The sequence below is a fragment of the Lipotes vexillifer genome, unplaced genomic scaffold (genome assembly GCF_000442215.2).
Source record: "Lipotes vexillifer unplaced genomic scaffold, Lipotes_vexillifer_v1.1 scaffold655, whole genome shotgun sequence".
Lineage (NCBI taxonomy): Eukaryota > Metazoa > Chordata > Mammalia > Artiodactyla > Lipotidae > Lipotes > Lipotes vexillifer.
The window spans coordinates 2,186,431-2,203,545 of NW_006788208.1; the positions used below are offsets into that span (position 1 = coordinate 2,186,431).

At 37.9% G+C, this 17,115-nt stretch overlaps 1 protein-coding gene across 1 annotated transcript in view; it reads left to right on the forward strand.

Annotated features, from left to right (window-relative positions):
* The window catches only part of NALCN (sodium leak channel, non-selective), a 282,677-nt gene that overhangs the window by 98,826 nt on the left and 166,736 nt on the right, over window positions 1–17,115 (forward strand). The window contains exon 10 of the mRNA XM_007461528.1: window positions 5,389–5,520. Within this exon, the coding sequence (XP_007461590.1) occupies window positions 5,389–5,520 (132 nt within the window). The remainder of the gene's footprint in view (window positions 1–5,388; window positions 5,521–17,115) is intronic.

The window sequence follows — 17,115 nt, forward strand, 5'->3', positions numbered from 1 at the left end:
AGTGACCTGTGCTCGCACACAGGCTTCTTGGTGGCGGCAGCAGCTGCCTTAGCGTCTCATGCCTGTCTCTGGGGTCCGCGCTTTTAGCCGCAGCTCGCGCCCGTCTCTGCAGCTCCTTTAAGCAGCGTTCTTAATCCCCTTCAGGTACGTGGGGGGGGTTCCTTGCCTTTTGGGAGATCTGAGGTCTTCTGACAGCGTTCAGTAGGTGTTCTGTAGGAGTTGTTCCACGTGTAGATGTATTTCTGGTGTATCTGTGGGGAGGAAGGTGATCTCCGCGTCTTACTCTTCCGCCATCTTCCCGGAAGCTCCCCGGTTTAATTGATTTTTGATCTTGGAGTTGAAGTAGGCAGGGGGAGGTGGGCATCCATTTTTGTGATGATGTATCTTAATATAGTGCCATAATATGCCAGCCAGTATTTGTTATATGTTTTAGTCAGTGATTACAGGCTTTTAGAATCATAAAATTGTGAATGCGTAAAACATTTTATAGGTCACCCAGTTTAACCTGCTACTTAGGAGTTTCCTCTACAACAGAGCTTCTCAAACTTTACTATCCACATTAATCACAGCTAAAGATGCAGATTCTGATTCAGTAGGTCTCTGCATTTCTAACACACTCCCAGGAAGCTGCTGGTCCAGGGACCACACTTTGAGTAACAAGGCTTCTGAGCATTCCTGACATTGCTGCCTTGGGGCTGATTCTGCTATAGTCTCTTCTTCATATTTTGATAATTCCAACTGTCACATACAGAAATCAATAGGTCTTGGATTAAAGCCAAACTCAAAACATGTGCAAAAATTTTCTGATGGTTTAAAAATGTAAATCAAAATGACATTGCAGGACTTCCCTGGTGGCACAATGGTTGAGAGTCCGCCTGCTGATGCAGGGGACGCGGGTTCGTGCCCCGGTCCGGGAAGATCCCACATGCCGCGGTCCGGCTAGGCCCTTGAGCCGTGGCCGCTGAGGCTGCGCCTCCGGAGCCTGTGCTCCACAACGGGAGAGGCCACAACAGTGAGAGGCCCGCATACCGCAAAAAAAAAAAAAAAAAAGACATTGCAATTGAAGGGAATTTTTAAAAATCTAATGTGTAGGCAGGATCTGAAGAGTCTTATATTAAGTATATCTATAAATATATAGATATATACACATACATAAATATATATATACACATAAATATATACATACATATATGTATGTGTATGTTTATATAGTGTACATCCATATTAAATCATACAATTGTGAAAATCTCAAGTCATATAATATTTTGTGGCACTTACAACTTTAACATTTTCCTTTACATTAATTTTTACAGAAGAATGAAAAATCGCGGGGTATAAATTGGACTGTCCTATGGATGTAAGCGTGACTCTAAGTGTAATGTTGACAGCCGTTCTACACTAAGGAAGCCTGTAGCCAAGTTCAAACGTTGGTTGCATTGGATTGAGTTGAAGTGGTCTATGTAGCTAGCTCTACCTTTAAAGCTAAAGTTACTGGTTTTATTATTTAAATTTGGCTACTGCACATACTGATTACCTTAATTCTTATTTAATATTTGAAAGTTATTACTTTGGAGAAAGTCAGCCGAGCAGTGGTGATTATAGCATATCAAAATCCATTGTAGGGCTTCCCTGGTGGCGCAGTGCTTGAGAGTCCGCCTGCCGTTGCAGGAGACGCGGGTTCGTGCCCCGTTTCGGGAGGATCCCACGTGCCGCGGAGCGGCTGGGCCCGTGAGCCGTGGCCGCTGAGCCTGCGCGTCCGGAGCCTGTGCTCCGCAAATGGGAGAGGCCACAACAGTGAGAGGCCCGCATAACGCAAGAAAAACAAAACAAAACAAAACCTACAACTAGTCAAGTTTTAGTGGGTATCAAAAAGGATATCCACAGTTATATGAAAAGATTATTAAAATACTCCCTTTTCACCAAGTACATATCTGTGTGAGGCTGGACTTTCTACATATACTCCACCTAAAACAAAACATTGCAATACTGAATAGAAATCCAGCTGTCTTCTATTAAGCCAGACATTAAAGAGACTTACAAACGTAAAACAATACCACTTTTCTCCTCTATAGTTATTTTTCCTTAAAAATATATTCTATATTTTAACATGTTAATAAGCTTATCACTATTTATAATGAAGTAATAAATAAATATATCAAAATTATCTTCAGTTTAATTTCTAATATGGTAAATATCCATCACTATAACTATGTAAACAAATGCTCTTTGGGAACCTCAACAGTTTTTTAAAGTGTAAAGGAGTCCTAAGGCTAAAAGTTTGAGAACTGTTGCCTTAGAGACTTTTTTTTTTAAACTGTAATCCAATAAACTTCTCTTATTGGGAGGGAGGCTAAAACAAGCAATGGCTTTTTAAAAAAATAGCTATTTAAATTTGCACAAACAATGCATGCTCTTTGTAAAAAAAAAAAAAAAAAAATCCATTGTAAGTGATTACTTTAATGACTCTGTACCAACAGGGATACGTAGATATTCAGACAAAAAACAACCTAATTATAATGACAGCACCAAAGTGAAGCTGTGACAGTTACAAAACCAATTTAAAAGTTTTTTGACAGCCATGGCTAAAAGCTTTGTTTGGACCTTTCAGTAATAACAGTTTACTTAAGACGTAAATCCACAGCTAAGGAAAATAGAAAGTTGTGGCTTTTCTGTCATGCAGATGAAGTGGAAATCAGTTGAAATGTTTTTAATAGAACATTATAATGAAAAGAGTATAGAAAAGGAATAATAGTTATGGAATTTAACTCTCACAATGCAAGAATGACTAAATAAAAATTCTAATGAGGATAGAAACTTGGCCACTGATTTGTTTATCTACTTTATGAAGGTCAGTAGTTCCTGCAAGCAAATTGATGTGCATTTAAAAATGTTGATTGACAGTTCTGGAACTTGATTTTGTATTACCCATAAAATAAAGTCAAGGGCAAATAAATGGATGTAAGAATGCATCAGTAGCCATGGTGACACACAACCTTACTAGATATCTGCTTTTCCAATGGCTCTGACATCTCTCACATTATTAGACTTTATTACTTTTATTTATCTCACTTGATTCTGGACTCAAATATACAGCATAATCAATTCTTTGACCTGGTACAGTTTATTTCTCATTCCTGAACAGAAAAATACCTCATTCACAGAATTGCATTTTTTTACTGCAAATCTTAATAGAACACTTATAATATGCAAGTGCTGATGTAAGAGCTTACAGATATTTACTTGTTTATGATAACAACTTTTAGAGTAGCCAGTTTTGTCTCCATTTTACAGATGGGAAAATTGAGGCACAGAGAGGTTTAAGTATCTTGCTCAGGGCCAGAGTTCGTATGTGGTAGAGTTTCAGCTCCACACACTTTGGCTCAGAGCCCGTACTGTTGCTGACTGCAGGGTCATGAAGCCATATGAATGTGCATATGTGGATGGAGAGAGCCAGTGGTGGGCTCAGAGGCATCCTTTGCCTCTTTTTCTGTTCTTAGGTTCTGCTTTAGTTATGTTCTTTCGGTTGCAAAGACCGAAGGAGTCTCAGGTCGAGATCAAATGGTGTCCTTATGTGTCTGTAAGTACTAAGAACAGGCGAGACCCTGCTACATGGTGGCACCAGTCCCTGGGCAGTTGGCGCCAAGGGATGTGATTCAGTGGTTTATGTGGTCAGCCTCTCTCTCCTCCTTCTTCTGCCCAGAGCCTTCAGCTTCTACTCTGTCCTTTTATATACTTCCTACCCCACAGTGGGCAGGGGCTACCAGAATGGACTTAAACAGACATGGGTACGGAGCCTGGCTCTGCTGTATACTTGCTGTGTGGCCTTGGACAAATGACTTAATCATTCTGAATTCACTGGAAGAAGTGAGTAATATATCCCACTGTGTATATGGTGGAGATGAAAAGAAATGAAATAAATAATATACTTATAGTATTCAATACATGGTAGCTATTATAATAATAGTCATTTTTTTGGAATGCCTAATTATTTCACCTCAGTGTAGGCAGCAGACTTGGACCAGACTTGGGTCCAAATTGTGGTTCCATCTTCAACACGTGTGTGTCAGAAAGTTATTTAACTTCTCTGAGCCTCAGTTTCCTTCTCTATAAAGTTAGAGTAACTTCCTAGGGCCGTTATGACATTAAATGAGTTAATTTATGTAAATCACCTACAACAGCTCCAGGCACATAATAATTATAAATATAGACATTAGCTATTATTAGTTGTAGTATAATTTTCAATAACATATTTATGCAAAGGGTACAAAGTTCCAATATGTAAGATAAATAAATTCTGAAGATCTACTGTACAGCATAAGTGCCTGTATTTAGCAATACTCTTGTATATTTAAAATTTGCTAAGAGGATAGATCTTATGTTGTGTTCTCACCACTAATAATAATAATAATGGAGTTGAAAGGAAGCTTTGGGAGGTGACGGTTATGTATATGGCCTTGATGATGGTGATGCTTTCATGGGTGTATTTTTACCCCCAAGCTCATTGAGTTGTATACATTCAATATGCACCACGTTTTTAATGTCAACCATACCTCAATAAAGTGGTTTAAAACATAGAGAGTAAATTATTAAAAATAGTAATTTAAAGAAATAAATAATTTACAGAGGCAATAAATTTAAAAATAAATAGATCTTAGGTTTCTCCCACCTTTCTGCTTTTATGATTATCTCTAAAATGCTTTCCTCAGCAGTAGCTCTTTCTCTTAACAGAATAAAGCAACACTTGTTATGTGGTATCAGCTTTCCAAAAATAATTTCTGCATAGAGTCAGTAGTAAGGATAAAAGCTTCCTAACTAATCAGTGAAAATTAAGATACAGGCTATATACAAGTTCAATGAAATGTATTTTCAGCCTTTAACCAAAAGTCTCTGAAACTCTCTCCCCAGTTATTTTTTAGCTGCCTGCAGAAAAATGATTCCTTTGCTCACACTATTTAGTGACATTCATCAAGTTATCTTAGAAGGACTGTTCTGGACATGTGGTTGCCAAGGGGCAGGGGAGTGGGGGAGGGAGGGATCGGTAGTTTGGGATTAGCAGATGCAAACTATTATATAGAATGGATAAACAACAGGCCCTACTGTAGAGCACAGGGAACTATATTCGATATCCTGTGATAAGCCATGATGGAAAAGAATCTGAAAAGGAATGTGTCAATGTATGTATGTATAACTGAATCAGTTTGCTGTACAGCAGAAATTAACACAACATTGTAAATCAATTATACTTCAATAAAATAAATTAAAAAAAAAAAAGACTGTTCTGCACAGCAGCATATCACAAAGATGTTGCAGACCAAGGCTTAAGCACATAGTTCTGTTGAATCATGGGTTTGTTTCTTTGTTAAGAGTCCATCTGTTTTGCCTCCTCAGCAAATGATGCGGTCATCCATTTTCCACATGTTCATCCTGAGCATGGTGACTGTGGACGTAATAGTGGCTGCCAGCAACTATCACAAAGGAGAAACCTTCAGAAGGCAATACGACGAGTTCTATCTTGCGGAGGTAAGCAGCTCACGGGGTGCAGATCACTTTTCAAGGTAGATGAAAACCTCGGCTAGTCATAGCACCTTTTTTAAATGTGAAAATTGCAGTTTGTTACTTACTTGACTCTGACCAAAGCTGATTCATTGTCTGCTCCGGAGGTGTTTCCCTTGGTCACCGTGTTGCCTGATTTGTTTCCTGTCGCCCTGGGCCTGAATGATCTTTCCCACAGTGTGTCACATTGCCACGGTAACCTTGCCCCATGGTTACTCTGGCCATCTTGCTGTTTTCCGATCAACCTCTCATTTTCTCTCCTTTGTCATGTTGTGTTAGTCTGTTTCCTCCTAAGTGTAAGCAAAGCACAGATTCAGAATATTATAAATGAGAAAGTCAGCTCAGCAGTACCAGGGAGGGGGCTAGGGAGAAACTGAAAGATTTCTGTTCTAAAAATCTGAGGTGTTGCAACCTGCACTAAAGATGTCCAGTCAGGAACAGGTAGGTTTAGTGATTAAGTTAGCATCATCCAGCACCCTGTATCCCATACCAGAGTTTTGTAACAGACTTCTTATTGCTGGGGTAACTTTGTTAATATTTGATTCTTAAATATTTTTTAATGACTTCTAGAGACCACTACTTTTTTTCATTGTAAAAAATTATTTCTAAAATATATCTTAGAATTCAGAGGTTATGTACTTATGTAAAAATTGACAGACAGCTCTTTCAAAACCCATTCATCATATAAGTGAGGAATGCATATCCAGCTGTGCTACACTTCAAGAAATCCAATATATGAAAAAGACAACTTAGAAAGCAGAAACATTGCAATGTGATTTTTTTAAAAGTATTTATTTATTTATTTTTGGCTGTGTTGGGTCTTCGTTTCTGTGCAAGGGCTTTCTCTAGTTGCGGCAAGCGGGGGCCACTCTTCATCGCGGTGCGCGGGCCTCTCACTATCGCGGCCTCTCTTGTTGCAGAGCACAGGCTCCAGACATGCAGGCTCAGTAGTTGTGTCTCACGGGCCTAGTTGCTCCGCGGCATGTGGGATCTTCCCAGACCAGGGCTCGAACCCGTGTCCCCTGCATTGGCAGGCCGATTCTCAACCACTGCACCACCAGGGAAGCCCGCAATGTGATTATTTTTATTACAAAAACACTTTTCATGTACAAAATCAATTTGCCTTATAGTTGAGTTCCTTATACATGCAGAATTCTCCCAGTGCATTTAAAAATGGATTTGGTTAATAAAAAGTCAGTCCACCAACACATCAACTTTTCAGAAAAAGAATTGATAGTATACAGCTATTGAATATAAAATTCTATGTGGATGTCAAGAACCTTTTAAGGAGTCACTTATGAATTCCCCTCTTGTGGAGGTTTGTTTCCTGTAAGAAAATATCATTAGTATTAGACTTTCACTGTAGTAGAGTCTCTGTGATGTGACACTGCCTGATAGCTGTGTCGTATATGGAGCTTACAGTTTAGCAAAAATATAGACAGTGAACAATAACAACTTTTTATGCTGTGGAGAACAAATGACAAGGGCTCATGAAGAAATAATGTCCAGCCCAACACCTGAAAAATGGGTATAATTTTGCAGCAAATCCAGCACAGAAAGCATGGCTTGTCATTGAAAGCCAAGGGAAACATGGACCAAGAGTCATCCTTGCAGGTGAGTTTCTAACACAAGGATGGGACTTTAAGGAATCCCAATCAAGTAATTTCCGTCTGTCATGTGAAGTAGGAAGCAAGGTCTCCATCAGCCTGATGATGAGATGGTAAAGTGGGAAGCTTGTGGAGAAGAGAGATAGGACACAGGCAATGTGGAGAATGCAAAAAAGCTAATGACTGATACATCGAATGCAGCACTGAAGATTGAGACTACAAATTTATAGTGATGCCAATTGAGACAGGCCTGTGACTTTTTTGGGGAGAAAGGCAACATTCGGATTGATCCAACTCTAGAGCTTTTTCAGTCTAGTGGAGCTGAGAGACAAGGGATCAGGGAACATGGGTGGTTGGCAAAGGAGTTGAAATGATGACCCTGTGGTCTAGGTTGGATATGAAAAGAGGGAAAATAAGAGGAGAATGAAAGAGTAAAAATGAAGGATCAAGGGTCTCCAATGGTCAAAGAACAGGTATAGTTAAAGGGATGGAGTAAGAGAGCTAGAAGGTAAGGTTGGGATCAGAGAGCGGGGTGCAGGATTTATATTTCAGAATAATTCTGGGTAACTAAGTACAAAATCTAGGGTGTTCTATGGATGTGGGTGGCTCAGACGTAAGGATGGAGGCAAGGCAAAGATGGCAGGGAACTATCGGGGTATGGTGTTGGCTAAATCTTCACAGTGACACATGTCATTGAGCGTTGAGGCCAGTTCTTCTGGAAAGGAGTGTAAGTGGCACGTGGGAGTGACTGACAGAGAAATGAATAGAGATCAGTAGAGGGCCCTCTATCGAGGGCATGGGGAGAGTGTGAGAGAGGGGGTTTTCACCTGACGGAGTACATCTCAAAGAGGTGTGGAGCAGTAATGGGTGGGGCATCTCTTCCTCATCCACACCTTGTCCTCCATGGGCCACACGGGGCATTGGAGCATGAGTATCCTTTTCTGGACAGGGCAGTGGGGGGAGTCATGCATTTGGGACAGGACCGGTAGAGACAAGGATGGAAGAAGCAGACTGTGCTCAGAGATTGAGAGTGAAGAAGAAATTGTTTAACAGGGAATGAGAAACCCAAAGGTTAGTTAAAGGCTCTGGGAGGAATGAGGAGGGAAGAGAGGTGAGGTGGAAGAATTACACAATAGTATTAGAACCAGAGGCAAAAAGGCTGATGACAGAAATGCCTAGAATAAAAACAGAAATGGCTACACGTGATTGACCTTATGCCTGTGTCACTGGAAGGAGCAAATTATATTTGCTTCTGAGGGAGCCCTCGATATTTAGAGATTCCATTAACATTTCCTTTGTAGCCCAGTGTGCAAACTCAGTCGTACTAAATCAATCCTATGCAGTAAATACATAAGCCATTCTGGGAACAGAAGAACAGAACAGAATCCTCCAGTAAATTTTACCTAATTTTTTCATAAACAAAATTGATATCTTTCCTAATGTGTTTATGTGTGTTAGCTGATTTATGATCACGCTGTAAGAAATTCCAAAAAAATTTCAAATATTTTAATATTGTAGAGTTCATTGATACTATTTAAGTGTATAGGTAGCCTCCAGTGGTAGTTGAAAAATCCTTGTCATTATTCTTTTTTGTATATAGTACTATTTTTTAATTTAAAAAATCAGAAAGAGGGACTTCCCTGGCTGTCCAGTGGTTAAGACTTCGCCTTCCAATGTAGGGGGTGCGGGTTTGATCCCTGGTCGGGGAGCTAAGGTCCCATATGCCTTACAGCAAAAAAACCAAAACATAAAACAAAAGTAATATTGTAAGAAATTCAATAAAGACTTTAAAAATGGTCCACACACACACAAAATCTTTAAAAAAAAGATTATTAAAAAAAAAATCAGAGAGGACTGTATAGTAAAATCTGGCACATGTGTTTCTATTAATTGTTGCCCACTTCCCAAACCACTGAAAGTAAATTTGATTTTCATAAACAACGTAGTAGAGATTTAGTTCACTTACAAAATGTATAGACATCACTTTATTCTTGAACTACTGAAACTTTCAGAATTTGTTCCACATCTATTTATTGATTTGGGGTGTCTGAGTTTCCCAAAGCATGTTTGGTCTTTATTCAAATCACATTATCTCTTTTCTTTGTATCAGAAACTTGCACATGGTTTGTTTTAAATGAGTGTGTATAAGTCATTTTAATCACACTTAATTTTTTATGAAATACTCTCTTTTAAAAAAATTGGTGAAGATGGTTTGGGCTTAAGCCAGGAGTCAACAGACTTTTTCTTGAAGAGCCAGATAGTAAGCATTTCAGGCTTTTCAGGCCATGTGCCTTCTGTTTCAACTACTCAACTCTACTGCTGTTGTGCAGAAAGTGAATGTGGCCTCAGAAGGGTTGTGTCCCAGTGAAATTTTATTTATGAAAATAAACATTGAGCTTGATCTTGGTTTAAGCTGTAGAAACACAGAGCATGCCAACTAACATCCCCATGGGTTAAATGCAAATATAGTAAGACTAACAACATAATAGCTACCATTTTTTTTAGACGTTCCATTATGTTGCCAAGTGCTTTAAAGGAATTCATTATCTCATTTAATCCTCAAAATGGCTATAATAACAGCAATTCAAGTTTATGGACTATAATGACATAGTGTTTAAGGTAATAGCATTATGTAATACTTTGAAATGTTTACCTTTAAAATAGATCACAAGAGGCCATGAGCTTTCAGAGAAGTAATTTCTTGAGTTCCCACATATTCCAGAATAAATTATTTTGAAAATCCAAAATAAACCACTCTACCCAATAGGAGTCAACGTGCAGTCTAAAAAATATCCTTTAAGCATAAATTAACCTGCTTAGCTTCTACTGTGAAACTGGGGACTTGTTTAGTTACTTTGGATCAACTAACGTAAATTTAGAATTAGATGAGAAACAGGGAAAACTATTCTTTGTTTTCTAGGCTCTACATAAACATAAAGAGGTAAAGATTTACTTTCTTTTGTAAGAGTTTCATTTTTCATTTTGATCTAAGATAAGTAATTGTCATTAATATACATAAAATCACATGTTATAATGAACATAATTATCTTTTACAATGTATAGTCTCATTTTCTTAATAAAGAATAAAACTTGAACAATACTCTCCTATTATTATATAAAAAATATAAATATATCTGTAAATCCACTAGATTGTATGTTTAACAGAAGTTTATCAGCACAGCCTTATGCACAGAAGATTCACAATTTTAACAAAATACCTCTTTTAAGGAACTCATAAATTGGTGGGAGAGAGAGGAGAACAATGAAGTTATAACAGCATATCCCTGTTGCATTTCTGGTGGAGAGAGAGGTTTACCTCATTTAGAACTCCAGGGTGTCTCTTTGGTTTCCTCTTTTTCTATGATTATTCTGTGTTTTGAAGCAGAAGGACATTCATAAGCATAGAATCATTTTGCCATCCTACAGGAAGTTATTTTTTCTAGCAAAGTGATTTCTGTGTTCCTCTGAAGACATTTGGCTTTATGATATTTGTTAAAATGAAATTAAGTGAAAGAGCCATTTATTTTAGTTCCAACAAAATCTGGCAACCGTATTTCATCTCAATCACAAGAAATGACTGAATTATGAAAGTAACTTATCCTGCTCTACCAGCAGTCTTTCATATTGTCATTAAGTTTAATTTCATTTTCTGGGAAACTTTAATTAAATAAGTATCTTTTGGCTGTAGCTTTTTCATGTGTTCCTATAGGATTTGGGCAGTATCTTGCTGGGTGAAAAAATAATACAATAATGACATTCTCGATTATTCAATGATCCATCTCCAAAGTTTGTCTTTAACTGTCTAGAATATTGAAGTTACACTGTAGACTAACAGTAGGTGATTTACAGACACCTCTGGAATGATGCAGGGCATCATTTATTTGGGTGTTATTTAACCTGAATTTCATTTAGGAGAATAGTGTTGCCTGAATTGCATTTGTCCTGTTATCTTCTTCTGTGATAAATGTGCATTCATTTTCTCATGAATATCCATTATGTTTGTCTGAAATTATGAAATAGAGTCTCCAACACAAATCTTGGATAATATATTTCAAATATCTTTGCACATATGGGCAGTATCTCTACTATTTTATCTTCTCAGACCTGCATAGTACAATCAGCTCATTTATAATTTGTCACCTATAAATGTTCATACATTATTCATTGAATTAAAAGGGCAGAACAGTTTCCATTGTTCCATTTATATTAAGCATGTCATTTTCTGTCAGTTATTTTTCTCCTGAGCTTCAGAAATTTGGCAATCTCTTGTTGTCTTACCTGCTAGCCGCACAAATCCAATTACAAGTTCTTTTGGAAAACAAGCATTTTAAACTAATTTCTTGCAATTTTCATTCTAAACAAAAAAAAATCTTTTCACAAGTTATGTGCTTTCATCCTAAGAACAGATATAATAATGTTTCTTAGGACAGTAACTCCTTTAAATTTATTAATTTAACTTAATTTATTTAATTTTAATTAAATCTGCATTCCCTTATTGATAATTTCCTTGAGGACAAGAGGGCTTGTTATAGTAGATATTAAATGACATATGTATTATTATAAGATAAAAATTTGGAAAATAAATAATAAAATGTGGTGTTTAAACCTGCATTCCTGAAAATATTAGTTAAACTTTGCTGTCGTGACATCAAACCTGATTTATCTGTACAGCATGAATTCTCAACGGGAGGTGAAAACACCTCCAAAAGGATAAAAATTATTCTTGGGGAGGCAAAAAAATCTTACTCTTGCCATATATAAAGAAGAGATTGATATGTTTATATTTATAACATAACTGTGCTAATAAAATTCCATATGGTGTAGTGATTAGAAACTAAATATCTAAAAAGACTCCTTGGCCGGGGAGGTGGTTAAAAAAAAAAAAAAGATTGCAAAACACTGACTTAGGAAAATTGTAAGAAGAAAGAAAGATTTTGTTTTTTTCATGTATTGTTTTCAATTTTTTTCCAGTAATGTGACAAAAATATTTATGAAAAGTTTATTATCCTCTTACAAATCTTGCCTTCATTCTTAAAAAGACAAGTTTCAACTTTAAGCACCCACTGATGGTGTAATATACTCTGAGGGTTCGAGACGGAGGAAAGGTCCCACTGTGACCTTTTCGATGTGGGGACTGAAGAGTTAGGGGCCAAGGTCATGGGTGCTCCCAGGCTAGGAATGGCGAGGCTGCACTGCTGACTGCTAAGGATTTGCTGAGGACCTAGAGGTTGTCATACTGAGTGAAGTAAGTCAGACAGAGAAAGACAAATATCATATGACATCACTTATATGTGGAATCTAAAAAAGTGGTACAAATGAACTTATTTACAAAACAGAAATAGAGTCACAGATATAGAAAACAAACTTATAGTTGCCAAGGGGGAAGTGGGGGGAGGGATAAATTGGAAGATTAGAATTGACATATACACACTACTATATATAAAATAGGTAACTAATAAGGACCTACTGTGTAGCACGGGGAACTCTACTCAATACTCTGTAATGACCTATATGGGAAAAGAATCGAAAATAGAGTGGATATATGTCTATGTATAGCAGATTCACTTTGTCACACAGCAGAAACTAACACAACAATGTAAATCAACTCTACTCCAATAAAAATTTTTTAAAAAAAAGGGATTTGAAGATAACCTCTAGATTGGACACATTCTTAGGTGATGCTTCTGGGGAGCCCTTCCAGGTAACTGGGTTCTGCAGACAGCCCGCTAGCCTCCTTTTTATATGGCCAAACAGCATGACCGTTGCAAGTTCCACCCTGTCCAGCAACTGTCAAGGTTGAGTTCCTTGAGGCAGGCTGGAGTCACCCATTGAAAAGAGGTTACTAAAAACACCTCACTGCTTCTACCCTGATTCTTCCCAACTGTTATCTTCTGCTGAATTGAAATCCTATGCTAAACCCTCTAACCAAACTAAAATAACTGACAACTTAATTTTCCTAAATCCCTTTTGTAATTCCTGACATAGTTCTCCCCTACTCCAGAATAACCCATAATTACAAGTAAGTTAGACATATTTTTCTGCATAATATTTTTCCATGAAATTTCAGCACTTTGGGATTGATACTGGTTTTCAGAGAATGGGAATATTAGCTTGTTAACAATTAACAAACTATGTTAGAAAAAAAGGTATTTGCTCCCAGGAGAATTGGAATCAGGAATTCTAGTAGGAAAATCAGTGGGAATATGGGTATTTATACATAATCACATAATAGTTTGCTAAGTCATTTTTAGTGCCTTTTAGTGTCTTTGAAAAGCATATAAGTTTTCCCACCAGGCAAATAATAATGCAGATGGATCCAGCTGCCTATTTTATTATAAATTATGATCATTTAAACAGGTCATTCCATCTGTCTTTTGATAGCAAATGCAAAGTTAGTAAAGTGATTAGTTGTATTTATATGTAATTAGACAATCTATTTGGATATATTTCAGGCATTTATTGGTAGTTCCCTGCTTTAAAAAAAAAAAAAAGCCTACTTTGATATGGATTACATTCCTTCCTTTGGAGTGAAAGTCTAAAAATACAGGTGAGGGAGAAGTGGAGACGTGGGCAGTGGCCAATGCTCCCTCTGCTGATACAGCAGCCAGGCCGGGCTGCAGGGGAACCTTCAGGACGGATGCATCTGAGTTTCAGCTTTTCCTGAACTCTGCCGGGATGCCTGGGGGAGGGGACAGGTGCTGGACTTCCTCATCGTGCTGCGGGCCCTGGAGTGAGAAGTCAGGGTTAGAGAGGAATTGCCTCTTGTTATGACTTGCAGGGATCTGGGTCCTCTGGTCGCCTCAGGCTGACCCTGCAAAGGAGTTGCATCTGCCCACTGGTTGCTTGTGGTCCCAGGAGGTCTAACAGAATCCTGTTGATCTCAGTGATCCAGGAAGGGAATCTCCCCAGAAGCTGAATTTCTCCCAGGAGGGAAGTTAGGAATGGATTCCACCAGCCTGGGAAGAATCCTGACACGAAGCGGCTTCCTCCTGCTGCCCAGCAAAGCGGCTGCGGGGTTTTAGGTCTTTTACCACAAAAAACATGATGCCTCATACCATCCCTTGTTTGACACTGCTCAAGAGAGCATTTTTTAAAAAAATTTTTATTGAGGTATAGTTGATTTACAATGTTGTATTAGTTTCTGCTGTACAGCAAAGTGAATCAGTTATGCATATACATATATCCACTCTTTTTTAGATTCTTTTCCTACATAGGCCATTACAGAGTATTGAGTAGAGTTCCCTGTGCTATACAGTAGGTCCCTATTAGTTACCTATTTTATAAATAGTACTGTGTATGTGTCAGTCCCTATGTTCCAGTTTATCCCTCTACCCCCCTTACCCCCCGGTAACCATAAGTTTATTTTCTACATCTGTAACTCTGTTTCTGTCTTATAGATAAGTTCGTTTGTAGCCTTTTTTTAGATTCCACATATAAGCAGTATTGTATATTTGTCTTTCTCTGTCTGACTCAAGAGACCGTTAAAGACAAACAAACAAAAAGCATATAGCCATGAGCAAGCAAAGAAAAATATTTTTACACAAAGGGATTCAGAAACTGAGGCTGGAACTGGGAAATCCATATACATAATCCACTCTTTTTTAGATTCTTTTCCTACATAGGCCATTACAGAGTATTGAGTAGAGTTCCCTGTGCTATACAGTAGGTCCCTATTAGTTACCTATTTTATAAATAGTACTGTGTATGTGTCAGTCCCTATGTTCCAGTTTATCCCTCTACCCCCCTTACCCCCCGGTAACCATAAGTTTATTTTCTACATCTGTAACTCTGTTTCTGTCTTATAGATAAGTTCGTTTGTAGCCTTTTTTTAGATTCCACATATAAGCAGTATTGTATATTTGTCTTTCTCTGTCTGACTCAAGAGACCGTTAAAGACAAACAAACAAAAAGCATATAGCCATGAGCAAGCAAAGAAAAATATTTTTACACAAAGGGATTCAGAAACTGAGGCTGGAACTGGGAAATCCAAGATGAACATCTAGTACAGGAGTTTCCCAGTAGAGTAGAACTGACGGGAGAGAGAGTAGGGTTTTTTCCCCCAGTGTCTCAAAGATAGATAATTAGGGCAAAAAACAAACCTTCTGAACTTTGACTAACATTTTCAAAAAGTGAGCTGAAAAGGGCATGGTCGTTGATGAGAGCTAATTATTAATATAGGAGAGCAAGTGGAAAAAATTAAAAAATGGTAGAAAACATGAGGGAAAAGCTAGAGACTAGCCACTCAGATGTGAATAATAGGAACCCCTGAAGGACAAAGGGAACAGAAAGAAGAGTAATAATAAATGAGAGAAGAAATTTTTCCTAAACTGAGGTAAAGCATAAATCTTAGATTGAAAGAGCTCATTAAGTCTCAGAGAGGATAAATTAAAAAAAGGTACATTCCTAGGCATATCCTGGTGACCTTCCTTGGTTGCAAGCATAAAGAAAAAACTTTTTTAAACCTCCGAATGGGCTTAAATAACCTGCAAAATCAAGATAAATATATTGTGCTTTGGATGACTCATCCTCAGTATTGGAAAGTAAAGGCAGTGAACCAACATATATATTGACCACTGAGAGAAAAGAACTGCAACTCAAGACTGTATGCAGCCAAAATATTCATGTCAGTGTTAAAAATGCACTTTTGATAGAAAAGGATTGAGACAGTATACAACCCTTGATGTTCATTTGCGGAAACTACCCCAGAGTATGCTAAGCCTAAGACAAATTCTTCACAGTCCAGAGGACTACATAGATAAGATGAAAAGGAAATAAAAGTAGTGGGTATTGAATCTAAATGGAAGATGGTAATTAAAATGTCAAGTAAGGGTCCTTGAAAAAAAAGAAATAATTACAATTCAAAAAACTAGAATTGGGACTTCCCTGGCGGTCCAATGGTTAAGACTCTGTGATTCCACTGCAGCGGGCACGGGTTCAATCCCTGGTCATTGAACTAAGATCCTGTATGCTGTGCGGCACGGCCAAAAAAAAAAAAAAATTGATGGTTGATCTCAGAAGAAGCAGAATTTAGGAAGAGGGGTGATATCACTGGGAGTGTGGGTGAGAGAAGGATACTATGAAGTTTGTAGGTTGGCAGGGGTGTGAGGGAAGAGTGAGCAAGTACATTTGTGCGGGAGAGGAGTTTACAATTATTCAATTTGGATGCAATAATAAAAAAGTATAGGTTGATGTAGGACAGTTGGGAATTAAACTGGGAGATTAGAAAAGCAGAGTCCAAATAAACAAGGGGGAGAAAAGACATTAACAACAATTTGACCAAGCCAGAAAAGACAAGAAAAGGTTAAAAGATGAATATCAATGACATATACAATAAACTAGAAACATAAGACCAGGTATAACTTTGGCACGCTATATGTGAGAGGGTTGAATTTTCCTATCAAAAATCATAGAAAATACGCCTTTAACGGAGAAATGGCTGATTAAAGGTTGGGGCAGAGAAGGTCCAAGATTTTTTAAAAATCATAGAAAATATGATTATGTTTAAACACAAAATCAAATAGTATCTTGATCGTAGGAGACGCATACAAAGTGACCCCAGAAAGGGGCTGAAAATCATCTATGAAAAAACTAAAAGTGACATCTAAAATATTAAAACATTTTAAATGCTTAGCAGACCATGCAAAAAAAATTAAGGAATATCCTCAAGGCCAAAAATTGTGTTGATGCGAATGAAGAACAGCTAGTGGACTCTAAGGCCAGTGGCTGCCCTGAGGGTATTTGCATATGCTTGTCACCTAGAACTTGCCATTTTAAGAGCTGTATCCTGGACAGATGGAGGGGCTGTTCAAGGTGAAGAGTCAAAACAGAGACAACCCCATGTAACATCAGGACACATGAGGTCTGTACCTCAGTGAGAGAAGGAAAATGGCCATCCCTCAGAAGGAAACAGTGGGGAAACCTTCAGTCTTGAATTCGACTCCAAAAGAGTAGGGAA